We start from the raw sequence: 18,662 nt of genomic DNA, 5'->3' as shown, positions 1-18,662 counted from the left end.
GTACTTGGTGTTAAATTTCTAGTACCCACTGTGGCTCATTTTTGTGGCATGATACAAGTCTGGTTGACACGGCACAGTCGAACTGAGATTCATATTGCCTGTGCAATACAGCAACCACCAAACCCAGATTTCTTTGTTAAGCTTACTTCTGCACATCCTAATTATGTCATGCTTATTTCACAAAAATATTGATTTTATTTCTTATCTGGATAACATAATTCATGAGTGCAGTAAATTGCAACAATAGCAAATGAGTTTAGCAAATGACTTTTATTTAGGATATGGACAATATACTGTATTAAATATTTGTTGTAGTGTGCATTCATATATTGCATTGTATTACATTTACTGATATGCTCTAAGTAGCAAAATCAAATTAAATATGTTGAGAATATTTGTCCTATGAACGAACTGAGCCAATTATCAACTTGTTTCCTAGAATTTCAAAATGTAATAGAAATGAAAATCAGTATCATAATTCCCCTTTTCTCTGTTTAATAATTTGGGGAGTGTTGTACCATTATGGAATATGTTTGGGCCTACAGAAATAGCAGTATTTTTCAAAAATACCATCATAGTTGCATACATGAGAAATGTTTTAATTGGTTGTCTCTGGGCCTTTGTTTGTTAATGGCAGTACAGGTATCACAAAGTATGTTATTCAACACATGATTTTAGCAGGGAATGTTTCTGCCTCTTTCCCACCCTCCCCCCCCCCCCCCCATTTTTAAAATACAGTAAAAACCCCTGGTTATCCGGCACCTGTGGGGATTGATAGATAAGTAAATTTTGTGGTTGCTTGAGATTGGGCATTGCGTGATTGGCAAGGTGCCCCAATTTTAAACTTGCGTATTTTTTACAGATTTATTTTCTGCAATTTGTTTGCCCATTGCTTAAAATCCAGATAACGGGTTTTACTGTACTTGACATGAACTCTTTAAAAAATTTGAAGTATTATAGATTGTTTTTGGATTAAACCATTTTCATGCAGCTTCTCTTGTTCTCAACTTTTTTGAACCCCTTGATGTGTTGACAGAAATTTATCGAGTTTGAAGATGCTCTGGAACAGGAGAAGAAGGAACTTCAGACACATGTGGAATCTTTGGAGCTGCAGAGCAGACAGTTGGAGTTCAAGTCCAGGAACTACGCAGACCAGCGTAAGTTTAAGTGTGTTCTGCAGTAGAAAGCTTTCATAGGGTATCCTGCCTTAGGAACCCCACCTGTATAACCTTGATTATTTGTTAATCATTCCAAGGCACCCCACAGAAGTAATTATAAAACAAAGCTATTTGAAACAATATTTGGGTAGATGACCTGAAAATTTGGTCAAGTTTAATTTTTAGGAGTGATTACAGTTAGAGATACAGAAAGGTTAAGGGAGGGAATTCAAGAGATCGTGAGCCTTGTCAGCTGAAGGTGTAGCCCACCAGTGGTTGCGTGAAGGAAATGAGGGAAGTTCAAGAGTTCATCATTGAATGAATATGGATACCATGAAAGATTACAAGGAAAATATGAGATTTTGAAGAGATGTGAAAATGCGATCTCTTTAAAATGAAGCAAATTAATAGTAGGAGTAATGGTTGAACAGGACTTGGTGTGAATTAGGGTACGGATAACAGAGGTTATCTTGTTAGTAAGAAAATAAATTGTTAGTCATGCCCTTCCAGATTTGATGATAATTCTTAGTGTTATCCAGCCTTGACCCATCTGTCATTGCCTTAGTTCATGTCACAAATTTAATTTCATTACTACTAACTTCCTGAGATGAAGTTCAACCACACAACTGCACCAATACTAAACTTATCTTTCTCCTCATCATTGAACAATCTGATCCTTTCCCACTTAGATCCCCTGCTGAGTCTAAGCCAAGTTATTTTGCCTTCAATCTTGACTATTCCCATTGCTTTTTGCACATTTGCCCCACTTTATCCTCTGCAAAGTTGAGAGCCTCCTAACTTTCACCAAGACCCAGTTACTGTCTTGACTTTGCTCCTGATGAAGCAATGGTTTGATTTGAAAACTTTTATCCTCGTTTTAAAGCCATTCATGGCCCTGCAGGTTTTCCATCGTTGTATCATGCTCCAGCGAGACAATCTTGCAAGACAGGTGCCTGTATCTCTGTACTTGCGATCATTTCTGAATTTAAATTCTCTGCCACTGGTTTCTGCTGCAGAGGCTTCATGCTTTAGAACCCATCTCTATTTTCTCTAAACTTCTCTGTCATTCTTTCTATCACTCATCTCTTTGATTGTGCTTTGAGCATTCCTTTTCTCATGTTACCCTGGATGATTCAGTGCTAACTGTTGTTATTTCCTGTGAAGAGATCTGGGTGTATTGAAGATATTGACGTGTGTAGCTTATTGTTTTTACTATCGCTTTTGTTTTAAGTTGGAGTTCTGACCACCCATTCTGAGATTTGCTTGAGACCTGGATAGTCATTATTTTCAATTCCTTCCCATTGTAATTTAGTACAGTGAAGAGATGAATGAGCATACACCACCCATTGAAACCTTTAACTAAAATTGTATGGCTAAGTAACTTCTACTCTGTTAGCATTATTATAAATGCTTCTGACTATCTCTTCCTCACTTTACTCTTCTGTCGATATAGTTTAAAATGCTGGTATTTAACATGAAGAATAATCTCCCTGCTCTTTTCCTGATGTTTTCACCCTATGGACAACTGCTTCACTTAAACTTCAGTTACAGTGGTAAGAATCATGATGTGATGGCTAGCTGTAGGCACCTGGGTTGAGGAGATGTTGAACTTGTTTGCAAGGATTTTCCTGAATTTAAAGCAATGGGACCGTGCAAGTTTTCTGAAAGGAGACTCATCATTGTTTGGTACTTTTGTAGCTCTAGTGATCAAAATTGTATTCCTACTGTCTTTGATTTGTTGGAAAGACAGATGATTGAAGCTCTTTCTGGGCCTTGGAAAACATGCAATGTGTCCTGCACTGCTTGTTAATTCCACTTACCATTTGCCCAAAGGTGGAAAACCTTGAAATCTTCTCATAGATTATTCAATCATTTCAAAGAAAATGAAAATAAATCCAGAAATTTGGGTGCCAAGTAATGCTGCTGTCTCATGCAGTTAGTGATGTGCGGTCAATCCTATCCTTTGGCTCAGCTCCTTTGATTGTTTGGGTTTTCCTCCCTTCCAGTGTCAAGTTTCCTCCCACAACCCAAAGGGGTGCTAGTAATTGATTAAATTGATTAAATTTCCTTTGTGCATGTTAATTCCAGGATCAGGGGGAGTTGATGAACACGTGAGAGGAACTGGCTTCCATCTTACAGGGAAATAAGTAATGAATGCTCTGCCTGGAGCGGGCATGGACTTGATGGGTTTTATGTCACAACGAACAAGGAAAAATTCCGTTCATTTTTTTTTCAGCCATTGAATTCTGCACTAATGAAACAGGCCATTTAATCGTGAATTTCATTCTTAAAATTCTCCTGATTTCTACATTTCTAGATTTAGTTTGATTTTTGTGAGTTAGGTTTCTTTATATCCATTCTTATTATGCATTATTGTTACAGTTACCAGACTGGAAGAGCGAGAGGCAGAGATGAAGAAGGAATATAATGCCTTGCATCTGAGGCACACTGAGGTAAGAGAACAACAGTGAGTATAGCCGTACATCAACATTTTTGTATGATTAAAAAGCTGGGTAGAATGTGGTAGCAAGGTACTTGAAACAGTTAAATTGGGAATCTTCCTCTTTGCAGGGTATAGTGAGAAAGTGTCAGTGACAAAAGACTATTTTAGTAATTTGTGATGTAGGAAGAAACAAGCAGTGTTTCATGTTCAGTATTTGGTATCTGTGGAGCCCATCTAGTTATTTTTTTCCTCCATTTTTTTTCTTCATCCATTATTTTTGAAGCAGCTCTGTTTATTGGAGTGTAACAGGTCATTCTGCTCCCATCATTTATACATTCTTGTGTCTTCAATTTCTCCTCAAAAAAAAACTCGTGCTATTAAATTAACTTTTGATGAGGAAAAAAATACTTGGGTGGGTGTGGGGAGTGGAGGGTAGATGGGGATATGAGGGAGAATAGGCTACAGATAAATCAGTGGTGGGATAGGACTGAGGGGAATGTTCCACGGGTTGACGGAGACTCAATGCGTCAAATGGTTTACTTCAATGTCACAAGAAAATGAGAGTGGAATGTGAGAACTTAAAACATGTTTCTTGCTTTTTAACTTTCCATAATCCTGATACTAGTTCCATCTCCTTAAAATGTTGACTTTTTCTCAAAAATCTGCCTGTGCTTATAGCATTTTCTTTTTATACCCTGAGCAATTTAGCAAGTTGCCTATTGGGAGCCAATTGCCTTTGAACATGCAAGGCAGATATTTGTATTATCATTAAAACTGTAGCATTGAATTGTTGGATAGTAATTGCTACTCATGATGACCCTACCTACATGCTGTCACATTTGGCACGATCAGGTTTACTCAGCCTCCTAATTTTCCTTGTTAGTAAATTTATGTTCTAAGCTCTCTTTTTGCCCCCTGAACTGCCTAGAGCACAATTTGATTTCGCAATGCTGCGCTATAACATTTAATGTTTCCATCCAACTCTTGTCATAGTATATTTACATTATTAATTTAACCTATCATGTCATATGTTCGTATAAAGAAGTAAAATTTATTTTGTAAGATATCAGATATAAAGATGAAGATAAAACTGTTCCAAAGTAAAATGGATAGAAAAATGTCAAAAATTAGTATCCACTAATGTTTTAAAAACTAGTAAAAGCACAAAATTTCTGGAGGAACTCAGCAGGTCTTAACCTGAACCTCTGGTTCAGACCTGAGCCCCTCAAAGTATGAGCAAAAAGCCAGCAGGTACCTGAATACAAGGGCTGGGGAGAAGGGAAGGGAGCACAGGTCAACAGACAAAAGGTGATCATTGGACATGGATGGGACGGGGGTGGGGGTGAGGTGAAAATTGATCAGGGGAGGTGGGGTGGCTCTTGAATACAGAGCTGGAGGAAAGGAGATCGAGGGGGAAAGGAGAGAGAGAGCTAGAGCTAAAGGAGAAATGGAGAGGGGAAGGGACGAGGTGGGGTGGAGGCTAACAGAAACTGGAGAAGTAGATGTTAATGCTTTCCAGTTGGAATTTCAGATTTATCGTCAGAGTACATACATGACATCACGTACAATCCTGAGATTCTATTTCCTGTGGGCGTGGCGGAATTACCAGTTATTGGTAGTGCAAAAAAACGATACTCAATGTGCACATATAAACAAATAAAGAAATGTGAACAAACTGCGATACAGAGAGGAAAAAAAAAATCAATAAAGTGCAAAAGTAATGTTCACCAAGGAAAAGACAAGTGGGCTTAGTTTTTTTTTTCCCCAGCAGCTTACACAATTTCCTGACAACCTCCACATTGTGCGGATGGAGTGCTGAGATGATTGGCGGGTATATTAAAATAAACCTTCCTCTGTTTTGTATAACAAAATAATTCTTTCATTTTGCAGATGATACAAACATACGTTGGACACATAGAACGGTCCAAGCTGCATCAAGTAGGAGGGAATGCCCAATCAGATGGAATGACAGGCAGGAGCAAGTAAGCGTTGTGTTAAACCAGCTGCTTTTGGTTGCGATAGATTGCAGATGGTGGATTGTGTGCAAGGGTGGCTTAAACTATTAGTATAATTTACATTTTTAACTGCACTGGCAGGTCCATGGAGAACCCCATGCCTGCCTGACTGAGATACTATTCTCAGTTTGTAAATTGGATCTGAAAACATGTTTGTATTGTGATTTTGTAGTGTTAACTTCAGTGCATTTAGTTCAGTGAATAAAAGGTCATGTAAAGTTATTGGCTGAGTATAGTAGCATTGTGCCATTGTAATGTGCATGTTGCATCAACGTTCATTGTCGTTGCTTTGTCACGGTTATATCGGGAAATTTTCAATAAGACTGCCAGCATCAAAGGTGAACATTCGAAGAGTCATTTCAGTATTGATGTGCTGGAGGTATGGATTTTCAACTTGGCACTTGGACATTAACATGACATCGAGAGTTGACTGGCTTTTGTAGAAACTATCCAGCTTTCATTTTAACATTGAGCATTCGCACCCAGGTTGTAAATTGAAAGATTTCCTTGAAGTGTGGGTTAATGGCAGAACCCCGGTGTGGATAACAGCTTCAGATCAATAGTTTTGTAATGCTGAGAGCCCTGGATAGTCTGAATACAGGAAGATTATTGGAGAAACTTGGATTGCATGACTGGAGGTTGTAAGGGCAAAGTTGTCGAGCTCAAAATTTGATATGAAGTAAGCATCCATCAACAGTAATTAATGTTACCTTTGTGGATTCCTTCCAAGGAGCCGAAAAAATTTCACAAAGAAACAAGAGTAATGCCAGTTTTAGCACACTGGGATTAATTAATGAGATGGGGCGCCATACACTTTAAGTGATTTTGTGGGAGTGAAAACAGATGCACACTTAAATTATATTACACAGCAGTTTCTGATTTTGTTTTGGACAGTTAATGTTTTGGGCAGTGTTTCGTTCCATTATTTCATCTCTTATTGTCTGGTTTAATAGTTTCTGATGTTCTTTCCGTTCTTTAATAAGTGAAATCCCTATCGCTATTCCTGTTTCCTTCAGATGGAAGGTCAGATTGTTCAATAGTTTCATTTTTTTGGAATATTTTATTTTTGATTTTCAAAGACTCGAATAGTTTCAGACAACAACGCACTTTGTTTCAACACTTGTGTATAGCATGCAGAGTCTGTTTTCCCCTCCTCTCCATGCCCCAATACAACCGAGAATAAAGTTATATAAAATATACAAATACAAAAAACACAAATACCAGTGAGGTCAACGACCCTTGTGACAAACTAAAGAAAAAAATGGGAAAAAAAACCCGAGGTACTTAAAGGGAGAAAAGGGACAAGAAAACGAGAGGATGTCGTCTACGCCATGTCCCATTTCTTAGATCCTAATTGTTTCCCTGCTGGGACAGGTTGTTTCATTTCCTTTATTCTGAAGAGGTGAAATTATATCTGTGTACCTAGGTGTTAAGATTTCCACACTCTAATGAATGTGTCATATTTCCTTCAAGGGATTTTCTCCAAGGGAATGCATTTCCATATTCCATTGTGTGGTATTTAGTTGGGAGTTGGACTTGCATGTAAACCACTAAACACTTCCTGGCTTCTGACAGGGTAACCTTTACAAACTGAATTTGGTGTTTGGGAAATTTAAAACTCGTGTTCCCTATGTCTCCTGTGGGAAATCCACCTTTGTGCCTTTTTCAGAATGTCTCCCAGATCCTCCCAGCAGGTTCTCACCTTGTGCACAGCCAGGTGGAGTGGACAAAGGTTCCAATCTCCACACCACACCTAAAGCACATTTACGAGATTTCTGGTGTAGATTTATGTAATTTTTGTGGTGTGAGGTACAGCTGGTGCAAGAAATTGTATTGCATCAACCTGTACCTGGTATTAATGACTGCTATCATGATGTCCACACACAGGTCTGACCACCACTCCTCGTGGATTGTTGTGCCAAAGTCTGACGCCCACCTTTCCCTTGGCCTGGCTTCGGGCCCTCACTTTGGAATATGGAATACATTATAGAAATAAACTTGCGCACATTCCCTCTTCAAATTAGAATCTCTATGTCACTGCACACAGTCAGAGATGGTCCCAATTAGTCCCTTAAAAAATAACTTAGTTGCAAATAGCAGAAGAATGCTCTAATAGACAATCATATTTATTCCTCAATTGCTCAAATTACATGAGCTGCCCTCACTTGTAACAATCCGTGATACACCTGATCCCTTTCTGGTACCAGGTGTCCAGGATCTTATTGTCCAGAGTCATGGGTATTGAGTTGTTCTGGGTCAAGCGAATTTTGGGGTGTTCAATAGTTCCTTCACTGACCTCCTCAAAGGATGTTTTTTGATGGCAGCAAAGATAAATGCCATAATTTGTTTCCCAAAACACTAAATATGTGTCAGAACATGTCTGAGCAAACATCCATGTGAGGGCACACAAAAACGGTAGGGCACAATGGTAGGAATGAAACAATTGATTTATTACGTTCAAGATAAAGTATTATTTGAAAGTAAGGTGACAATGTAATAAACGTCTAGCTTTGGATCTGGGGGAAGAGGCAAAATTTAATTTTGTATTTTCCACTCAATTGTCAGAGGATCCAATTAAATTCCATGATATGAGATACAGTACTTTGATTACATTAACCAGGGCATTCCTGAACTCAAAGCTGTCAGTTTTCATAATATTCAAGTTGTAAGCAATTAAGTGAATAGAACAGGGAATAATAAGATTGATATTATGCATATTTTGCAGTAATTCTCTAGTCTGAGCTGAATGTGGTTGTTTAGAATGTATCAGCTGTGTGACTTTAACTGGTCATTAAGATATCAAGTGCTGAATGTAACCTCAAGCATAGATTGTCTACATTGTCCCCTGAGTATAAATGTGATTTAAATGGAAGAATATGTTGTTGTCCCTGAAGGGAGTCCTTTAAAACTTTATCATGGGCCTTGCACAGGATAGTTGCATTGTTGCAAATTGCAAATAAATCCCCCTGTAGCAAAACATCATTCTGATTAAGGGACATAATTAATTAAAGCATAGAAGGTGTCAGGCTGTGATGCAGCTGATGATGCTCGCTGGATTGATGACTGGTGTGTTGAGTTGAATTTATTATGGAAAACAAGGCGCAGCTTGTCTCTAAGTGAGAGGTATGGCAAAAGGTTTAGCCAGACGGACATGTTTGCCTGATGAGATTGTCTTAAAACCTTTGACATTAGAGCATCTCCAAGCTGTTTTATGGGAGAGTATTATATTGGGAAATGAATAGACTGCTCTTGTATTAGGCAAATATTAACTGACATCTATCATATCTATGGAAGTCTTCTAACTCCCTCCCCCACTTGAAACTAGCTACACAGGAGTAAAACACAAGCTACACCATGATTTTTGAGGGCTTCTACTTTTCTTCAGTGGGAGGCACAGTGGAAGGAAGACTTTGAGAATCTCCATTAAATTGCACAGCCTCCGAATATGCAGTAACTTCACCAATCCCTTTCTAACCCTTTATTCACACAAATGTGTAATGAGCAAGAAAAGACCCTCCTGTGGTGTTTCAATGCTCTCATTCATTGCCATGACATAAAATGGCAGATATGTCAAATTACCTATGAAAAGTTTAGAAGTGATCTCTCAAATATCAGCATTCAAGGTGTTGCTGGATCCATGTTGACTTCTAGTCGATGTATCGAGTAATTAAAGGAAATCTTTGACAGTTGATATATTTATGGTTTTGTTACTAGTTTGGACAACACCGCTGCTGGTTATTAGAGAATCAAAAGTACATTTTTGCTGTTCCCTGTGGAAGTAAACCAAAAGGATATCAACTTTATTCATTGAAGCTTGTGAAATGTAGTACACTGCATGATGTGACATTGAACTTTTACTAACTTAAATAGCCTGAATGTGTCTTAATAGATTTTGATATCTTCCTACTGATTTTTTTAAAATTAGTTCTTAAAATTGTCAGTGAGAAGAGTTAAAGTTTTAGGATTTACCCTGCTAAACTAAAGCAGTTATCTGCGACTTGGCCCTATGTACACTCATGCTCTCATTGTGCCATAGAATATTGTTTATGCAATGCTTGCTTTTTCTTTGTCTGTGACGTTGGGGCTTCACTTGCCGGTAGCCAGCTGGCTGTACGTTGTGCTGGTTTGTGACCTTTGAACTGTGAATTAATTGTGTTCTTCTCGTCCTGCTCTCTGTGCTATTGCTGCTGTTCTGGCTGTTTTCTGTGTCACCACAGTCATCGCCAACCATGGAGAAAAAGGTAAATGCTGCTTTGTCATATCAACCCTTCTGTTCTTTTTGCCTCATCCTTCTGTCCTGACTGGAAGCAATGACATCTCATCCAGCTTGGTGATTTTATTATGGTCAATCACTCATTTTATTTGATTCATCGTTTGAAGTTTAGTGAATGTCCATTGAACATGGTGTATTCAAGCTCTCTGACAAAGATGCCAGCCAGCATGCAGATAAAATGTAATAGGCTAGCTTTTCTTCTCCTCGTCGATTTTAATAGATAAATGTCATGTTGATAGGTTAACTATTTTGCATTAGTCTTAGGCTCCTCTCTCTCCTAAAATGTATTTAATAAAAATGAGTATAAATTGAAGAAGCAAGATTTTGTTTGAACTCTCATTGGATTAATGATACATTTTCAGGTGGACAGGCAGATTAAAAAAGCAAGCTTTTTAAACTCCTGGAATTATTGAGTTAAGTGATTTTTGATGTTACACCGAGCAGTTGAAAAAGAATGATGCAGAGATTACTCCCAGAAAGCATGGCATTTAACAGATTGGATATATTGAAATCAAGGACATAATGATAGGATGATCAGGGAACGCAAAGGGAATCGTAGACAAAGGTTTCACATTAGATATTTGCAGCTAATTCAACCTGGGTGGGCGAAGAAGAAACTGCCAGTAATTTATCACTCCAACTTGTATCACCCCCCCCCCCCCCCCCCCCCCAACATCTTCAGGATAAACTATGAAACTGGGTGTTTGATAGGTAGACTTTCACAGCAGGTAATATGTGCTAAAGCGCAAGAGATAAATGAGCACAACATTTCTTTAATGCTGAGTGAGAAAGGCTTTGAGAACTCCCAGTACCTCTTGTGATGCATTATGCATTCTGTTGAACTAGCCCCAGAGCTTCCCATGGTACCTGTGTGCCTTTTGAACTATGAGTATCTGCTAAGACAGTTGCGATCTGATATGCATTAATGGAAATATGAAGGGCATAAATAGGCACAACATTTGTACTGTTATGTGCCTGTTTCTCCTTTGTGAATACAGATTGCTTTTCTAAGAACACAGCATCATAAGAAATAGGAGCAGGAGTCAGCCATCTGGCCTGTCGAGCCTGCTCCGCCATTCAATGAGATCACGGCTGATCTGATGAGAGCCCCGTCTCCACTTACCTGCCTTTCCCCCCATATATCTTAATTCCCCTACTTTGTTAAAAAAATCTATCCAACCTTGTCTTAAATATAGTTACAAAAGTAGCCTCCACTGCTTTAATGGACAACAAATTCCATAGATTCACCACCCTCATGAGTTCCTCCTCATCTCCATCCTAAGTCTACTACCCCAGATCTTGAGGCTATTTCCCCTAGTTCTAGTCTCCTCCACCAATGGAAACAACATACCTTACCTCTATCTTATAATGTCTTTCTTTAATTTTATGTTTCCATAAGATCCCCTCTCATTCTCCTAATTTCCAGCAAGTACAGTCCCAGATTACTCAATCTCTCCTCATAGGCTAACCCCCTCATCTCTGGAATCAACCCAGTGAACCCCTTCCTCTGCACCGTTCTTAAGGTGAATTTAAAAAGCCATTAATTTAAGGCAACCAAAGATTACAGGGTCTCCTTTTCCTGAATTGAGAGCATTTACTGGGAGTGTTGCTTAAATAGGGCTCAAAGAATTATAGACCTTTTCCACAGTGTCTTTTGACCCAATACCATCAAGAACGAGGTAGAGGAGAATCAAAATCAGATCCGCCAGGCTGGGAAATAGCTTTTCTCTGCAGGCTGTGAGATTAATGAACAGTATTCTGTAACCAAATAAATCATCCTAAAATATATCTTTTTGTGTATATGTGATTATTATGTACTGTGTATGTTCATGCACCATGGTTCAGAGAAATGGTGTTTCATCGAGTTGAATATGTACAGTCAGATGATCATGAAAATTAATCCAAAAAAAACAATTTGTTGGAGGAATTCTGCAAGTCAAGGAGCATCAGTGGAAGAAAAATGGCTGATGTTTCAGGTCTGAACCCTTCATCAAGTCTTGATAAAGGATTCCAACCTTAAATGTCCACTTTTCTTTTTCTCCCACAGATGTTGCTCAATCTGCTAAGTTCTTCCAGGAGGTTGGCCTTTGCTGCAGATTCTGGCAACTGCAGTCCCTCATCTCTGCAATATTATTGAGAATCTAAACCACGAAAGTAGCTGTTTCAGCTGGTTGGGGCAGTGTTTGTGTCCCATCTAGTCTTCTCTCATCAATACTTAATTTAGAGAAACATCTGCATAAATTTTTCACCTCGTAGAACAATAGGTTCCAATGATGTACGTGTTCCTATAGGATTGGGAATAGACCATGGTACAAAATCAGCATGGTCTTGTAGGCAATAGTTCCTGTAAATGAGTTTGGTTACTCTTGAGAGAGATGATGTGCACAGAACCCTGTTTAAGTTTTGAGATGAAGGTGGGTGGAACATGCCCTCATTTTCTGTTTTCACCAGTGATTCCGAAAGCTTCCAGACACCAACAAAATATTTTGAAGGCAGGAAGAGAAACACTTCTCTGAGCCTGCAGAAGGTCTCTGTCTTAACGCTGGTCTGTAGGAGACCCCATTCCAGATAATATCTTTATCTTCTAGCCATTGAGTATAATGTAAATGAGGTCAGGATCTCACTCTAATTCAATGGTAATAGTACGACAGGTATGCTTGAAATTAAAACTGGCAAAGTCATGAGGAAGTGTTGTGCTTGGTATTGGAATGGTACCCCGAGGGTGACCATTCAAAATAAATTGCATAGGTTAGTTTTATGAGATATTAAATGCAGTTTTCAAAAGTATTGTTGTTGGTGCAAAGTAGAACATTTCTGTACCTGTGGGGCACTGTTTCTCGCTGATCGATCTGTTTCCAGAGCTGTTCAATTTGTGGGTAGTGATAATTTTAAAATGGTTGGGGGAGGGGGAAGATCTTGGATGCACTTGAGGTGGGAAATTTCTCAGAAGTTGAAAACCATCTTTCTTCACACAAGTCAGACAATTGATGCTGATGGATTTTGTCAGCGAGCTTTTATGAGTAATTAATTCAAAAATCTAGAATCTAGAAAGAGAAAATTCATAAATATTTGATGGGAAATCCACAGAGTGATCAATACATGCAAAATTGATTTTGGAAAACTTGCTTAAGATTAGATCAACATGAAAATTATAGCAACAAAGTGGTGCTATGGTTAGTGCTGCTACTTCATAGCTTTAGAGTCTTGTTTTGATACTAATCTTGGATGCACTCTGTGGAGTTTGTGGATTCTTTCTGTGATCACATGAGAGGTCCCCCAAGTGCTCTGGTTTCTCTCCACCAATGAAAAATGTGCTGCAGGTGCATTAATTGGGAACTGTAAATTTTAACCACCCCCTCCCTCATTGTAGTGGTTGAAAGGGGAAGAGTAGTCGCTGGAGATGCAAGAGGAAAACTAGATTAGAGTAGAAGATTGCAGATTTGTCAGCATGGATGCAGTAGGTAAAAGGCCTGTTCCATGCTGTGAGATTCTATTATTCTATGGACAAATTTGCCCTTGCAACCTTAATGCTTGTAAAATTGATGTTCAGAAATTGCTTAACTCCCTTTTCTGAGCAGCCTTGATATCTCTCTATAAACTTGTTTTCACTACAAATGGTTGGCTCCATTCATTCATCTGTCCGTTCCTTCAGTACGAATTGCAGGATTATAGAAACTGCTTAATGTGGGGACTGAATTCAAAAGCTTTATGATATATATATATATATATATATATGTTCACTTTTTTGGATGAAATTAGTGATTCATTGGGTGATTCATTTATTTTAAAAATTGAAAGTTTGACTCTTTAATCATTGTTCATATTCTTTGGCATACTGTCAAATTGTCCATATGAAACTAGAAAGGCAAAAAGGCTTTGAAATTGATCTGTGGAATGAGATGTGATCATTGAGGCCGTGGTCATGCTTCTACAAAATTTGGGGCATTGATGCCTGATGAACCTCTCGCAGTGGAGGGCTCAATACTTAGCAAGTTAGACCACTTCTGTGGGAAGAGAGACACAGGCTAACTTTTCAGGTTGAAGACCCTTTCTCAGAACTGAGAAAGAGTCAAAAGAAATTCATTAAACTGCAGGAAGGGTTGGGGAGCGGACATTCATTTTGAGGTAAAACCAGTTTGACCATGGAGGTAAGCTGTAAGCAAGGCTGTCTGCTTGATAATTGAATGGGATCTGTTGGGGATTGTGTTTGATTTGAAAGGTAATATTCACTAGCAGGATAGCAGTGTCTTCTCCCAACATTAATTATATTCTTCCAAGTTATTTGCATGCCTGATATTAGATTTCTGAAGTAGATGGTCTTCTCTGAGCTTTGTCGGGATAGTTACCTGGTGGACAGAGGATATGATTCAAGCCTGTTCTCAAAATGTAAATGCAATAGCAGCAATGATCCATGTGGCTGCTTTAAAAAATAGGAGCAGCATTTGATATGACACTAAATACGATGAATCCCTTACTTGGGCGCACACAAGCACAGCGTAAGTGGTGGAAAGAGCATGTTATTTCCCAAATTATCCATCTCCCTAACCCCGTGGTTAGCCAGCCTCTTCACCCATTGGTGGAAAAGTTTGAGGGTCTCGTATTGGACTGAATAGGAAGCTCAGAACCCACAAATGGAGTGGGAACAAATCATCTTCAGGCCCAAGGCACTGTGAAGAAGAAGAGAGTAACAATGATGAATTGATTGTCATATGCATTGCTCGATGTACATCTGCACCGAAATTCATTCTTGCTGCAGCTGAACAGGTACTTTGTTTTTTAAAAGAAAAGCTACAGCAGTATACTTAATTGATTAAAAAAAAGTAACTAAATATAAGAATATCGGTGCATAATAAATATTTGCAGGTATTCTAGTGCAAAGAATAAGCGATAGCAATAGTGTAGACAGTCCTTTTGTGGTGTCAGAGCAGTCCCTGATTTGTGACCTCTTTAACTTGGTACCTATTGAACCATTTCTCCACAGTGTACCTGAGGGGTGGCACTAAGGAGGCAACTATTTGCACCCAGATTTCCAACCAGAATAAATGGTATGCTTTAAATGGTATGTTGCCCTTGAATCTTTGAATTTATTCACCCAGTAAAACAGGTAAATTAGGGAATTCAGGAAAGAGAATAGTGATGTCCTGAAAGAGGAGGTGTTGGTGGTCTTGAAGTACGTCATGTATCCTTGAAAATTGTGGTAAGTAAGGGGAGAAATTGGGCCCTGGCAGAGATCATTGTTGCTCCGTTCCCATCAGTGTGTTAATGGAAGACTGGAGGATGGCTAACACGCCTTTATTCAAGATGATCTGTTTGGACAAGCCGGGGAACGAAAAGGCTAGTGAATCTAATATCATTTGGCGGGGATTCTGAAAAAGAAGATCTTTCGGCATTTGGAAATGCCAGGGGAAATAAGGGATTATCAGCATTACCTTATGTGTGGAAAATTGTGTCTCATGAATTTAATTGAGTTTTTTGAAGAGGCAACCAATGGAATAGATGAGTTCAGGGAGGTAAATATTGTCTATGTGGATGTTAGCAAGATTTTTGATGCGGTCCTGCATTGGCCATGTGGTCTGGAAGATGAGATCACATAGGTTTCAGGGTAAGCTAGCCAACTGGATACAAAATTGATTTGGTGGAAGGAGCCAGAGGTAGATGGAGTGTTTTATTCTGGTTGGAAGCTATTGATCAGTGGCAGGCCACAGGGATCAGTGCTGGGTGTCCTGATGTTTGTCATAATTTTTTTACTATTTGGATGACAATGAAGGTGGATGACACCAAAACTGGTGGCATGATGGACAGTGAAGAAGGTTACTTAAGGTTACAAAGGGATCTAAATAACTGGGGAAATGGGCAAAGGAATGGCAGATGGAATTTAACTCGGACAAGTACAAAATGTTAAATTTGGGAAATTAAATCATGGCAAGATTTGTACCGTAAATGTCAGGATCCTGAGAATGTTGTTGAACAGAGAGATCCAGGAGTGCAGTTCTCTGTGAGTGGTGACACAGGTAGACAAGATGGTGAAGAAGTACGTTTATCTTGATCACATAGGACATTGTGTCAGTAAAAGTTGGGACATTGCAGCCATGCAGGACACAGCTGAGACAGCGCTAGGAATAATGTGTACCTTTCTGGTAACCATACTATAGGAAGGATATGATTAATCTAGGGTGAATACAGAAAAGATTGAGAAGAATGTTTCTGGGATTAGAGTTATAAGGAGAAACAGGAGAGGCTGGGAATTTTTTACATGGAATGGAGGAGGTTGAGAGGTGACCTTAGAGATTTATAAATAGTGCCACAGTCTTTTTTTTCAAGAGTAGGGGAGTCTAAAACTAGAGGGCATAAATTCAACATGAAGGGTGAAAGATTTTGAAGGGGACCTGAGGGCAAGATTTTTGCGTGAGCTGCCCATATGAATTGGTAGTTTCAGGTACATTTACAATGTTTAAAACACATTTAGATAGATTCATGGTTATGCAGTCAAGTGGATCAAATTCAGGAATGCACCTTGATCACCATGGATGCGTTTGGCCAAAGGGGCTGTTTTCTTAATGTATAATAGGACTCTATGATTTCAACTGTGGTCACTTACGATGTTGGAAATGCCAGCCAATCTGTGAGCAGCGAATTCCCACAAGCAGCAGTTCTATAACAACCTGGCATCTTTTGATGGCAGGGGGGGGGGGGGGGGGAGAATAAATATTGGTAAGGATGGTGCTCTTTCAGAAAGTTGTTATGCATTTCTTTGACATCTACTTGTGAGAACTGACAAAGCTTCTGTTTGATCTGAAGATCATACCATCACATTGCAGCACTCCAGTCCACATAAGAATATCCATCAAGATTTTGTGTTCAATTTCCGGAGTTGGATTTGACCCACTAATCGCACTACCAACCGTGCCCTAGCTGACATTTAGATTATGATGCTCTGATTATGTCTGAATATTCCAGGTGATGGTGTATTTTTCCAATATTTGAAAATAAAATTGTGAGTATTTCAAATAGGTTTTGTATGTCCTTCTATTATAAAATGTTGTAGAACATTTAGGTAGAGTGAAACATGAAAGTCTGCAGGCACAGTGACTGAAGAAAAAACAATGCTGGAGAAACTCAACAGGTGAAACAACTTACTTTATATAGCAAAGATAGAGACCGACTGGATGGCATTAACAGACTTCTCAAGTTTCTGCTGGACTATTCCCCATTCTCCCTATCCCTCTGTCTCCTTTCCTCCAGCTCTCACCCCTTCCTTCTCCATTCACAGAGCTATTCCCCCTCCCCCTATATTCTGTGGTGCCTTCTCTACCTATTACCTCTTGCCTGGGGACCTCTACTCCTTCCCCCTGCCCCTCCCTGCCATCATTTTATTCAAGCATCCACCTACATTTTCATTTATACCTTGATGAAGAGCAGAAGTCTAGTGTGTTGGTTATAGAGCTTTACCTTTGATAAAGTATGCTGTTTGTCCTGCTGAGTTTCTCCAACATTGTGTTTTTACTTAAGAACATTTAAACTGGTTTGAAGTTTTACCAAGATACACAGCGGCAAATCTGCACAATTAGGTGTTTTAAAAAAACTGTAATATTATTGAAATCTTTTGGTTGATTGGATTCTTCAATTGCATCTTTTTTCCATTTCTCAGTAGGAAAGAACGGCCGAATACTTTGGGCCTCTTCCCTGTGTTGGATGGGAATCTCCGTGGACAGCAAGTTGGGCGTGCTACTCCTAGCTCTGACAACTGGCATCTGAGTGATCTGAGTCAGCCTGCATCAAATTGTAGCCTGAAGGTGAGTGAGACGAGGAAGCAGGAGAAAATGAGTCATCAGGACTTTTGTTCCCCGTTGAACAGTCAGTCAAGTTAAAGCACTGCAATATTTTCTTGTTTGAAAGACAAGATGCCTTTCGGCTTTCAGTATCTTATAGGAGAACATGATTTCCTAAGTTTTGGACATCTCTTACATTCTTCGGAGAGAATCTGAACGTTATGGAATCATTGTAAAGAATCATCTTCCACGCCCAAATACCTTTGAAACAAAAAAGACTCTAGCTGATTGTAGTAAATGCTGGAGGAACTCGCCAGGTCACACAAGGCCCATTGGAAGTAGATACTTTGAAGGAGACCTGAGGCCCGAAATGTTGGTTATATATCTTTACCTCCTTTGGACGGTGAGTTCCTCCAACACTTTTGAGGGTGCCTGCTTATTGAATCTTGGTTGGTAGAGTATTAATCGATGTCCTTGTTGACATCTCTCTATGATGCTAATTCAATGCGAAAAAAATAAAATTGTCTTTCAGTTAATTCTTGAGGTTTGAAACTAATTTTGATATATTACAAAAGAATTGTGGCCAATAAAAACTATGAGAGTTATCATTAAAATTCTTCCCAAGGTTCATTGATTCCTGTTCCATTACATTTTTTTTGCAAATTTCTTATTTGGCTTCTCTGGCTTCTTTTGGAGAAATAGTCTGTTCTAGTAAATAATGCAAGACAGTCAAATTAAATGATGTTTGTAGGTATCATTTAAATAAAAAAAAACAAAATTACTCGAGTTTTGATTAACTGCTGCATTATCTAACAGAACTTGGGTATCACAAATTCTATGAGGGTTTATGTAGGCTGTTTAGTTTCTGCTGTTCAAAGGTGTAACACTGGATGGATTGAGTCTTAGCAAAGGATACCCTGCATTGATGAATCTGTGACCTCTCTGTGCCTTGAGTAAAGTTAGTTAGCACTTTGAATAACGAGAAACCCATTGATCTTGTAAAGG

General features: G+C 38.9%; 1 protein-coding gene across 5 annotated transcripts in view; it reads left to right on the top strand.

Annotated features, from left to right (window-relative positions):
• The window catches only part of mapk8ip3 (mitogen-activated protein kinase 8 interacting protein 3), a 408,818-nt gene that overhangs the window by 28,035 nt on the left and 362,121 nt on the right, over nt 1-18,662 (top strand). For all 5 annotated transcript variants that reach the window (XM_069906190.1, XM_069906189.1, XM_069906187.1 and 2 more), the window contains exons 2-5: nt 1,037-1,157; nt 3,540-3,610; nt 5,491-5,582; nt 17,537-17,681. In XM_069906190.1, the coding sequence (XP_069762291.1) occupies nt 1,037-1,157; nt 3,540-3,610; nt 5,491-5,582; nt 17,537-17,681 (429 nt within the window). The remainder of the gene's footprint in view (nt 1-1,036; nt 1,158-3,539; nt 3,611-5,490; nt 5,583-17,536; nt 17,682-18,662) is intronic.

This window comes from Narcine bancroftii, chromosome 12, assembly GCF_036971445.1.
Source record: "Narcine bancroftii isolate sNarBan1 chromosome 12, sNarBan1.hap1, whole genome shotgun sequence".
NCBI classification, from domain to species: Eukaryota; Metazoa; Chordata; class Chondrichthyes; order Torpediniformes; family Narcinidae; genus Narcine; species Narcine bancroftii.
Note: the sequence above shows the minus strand (reverse complement) of the source record. Positions and strands in the feature narration are given on the sequence as shown.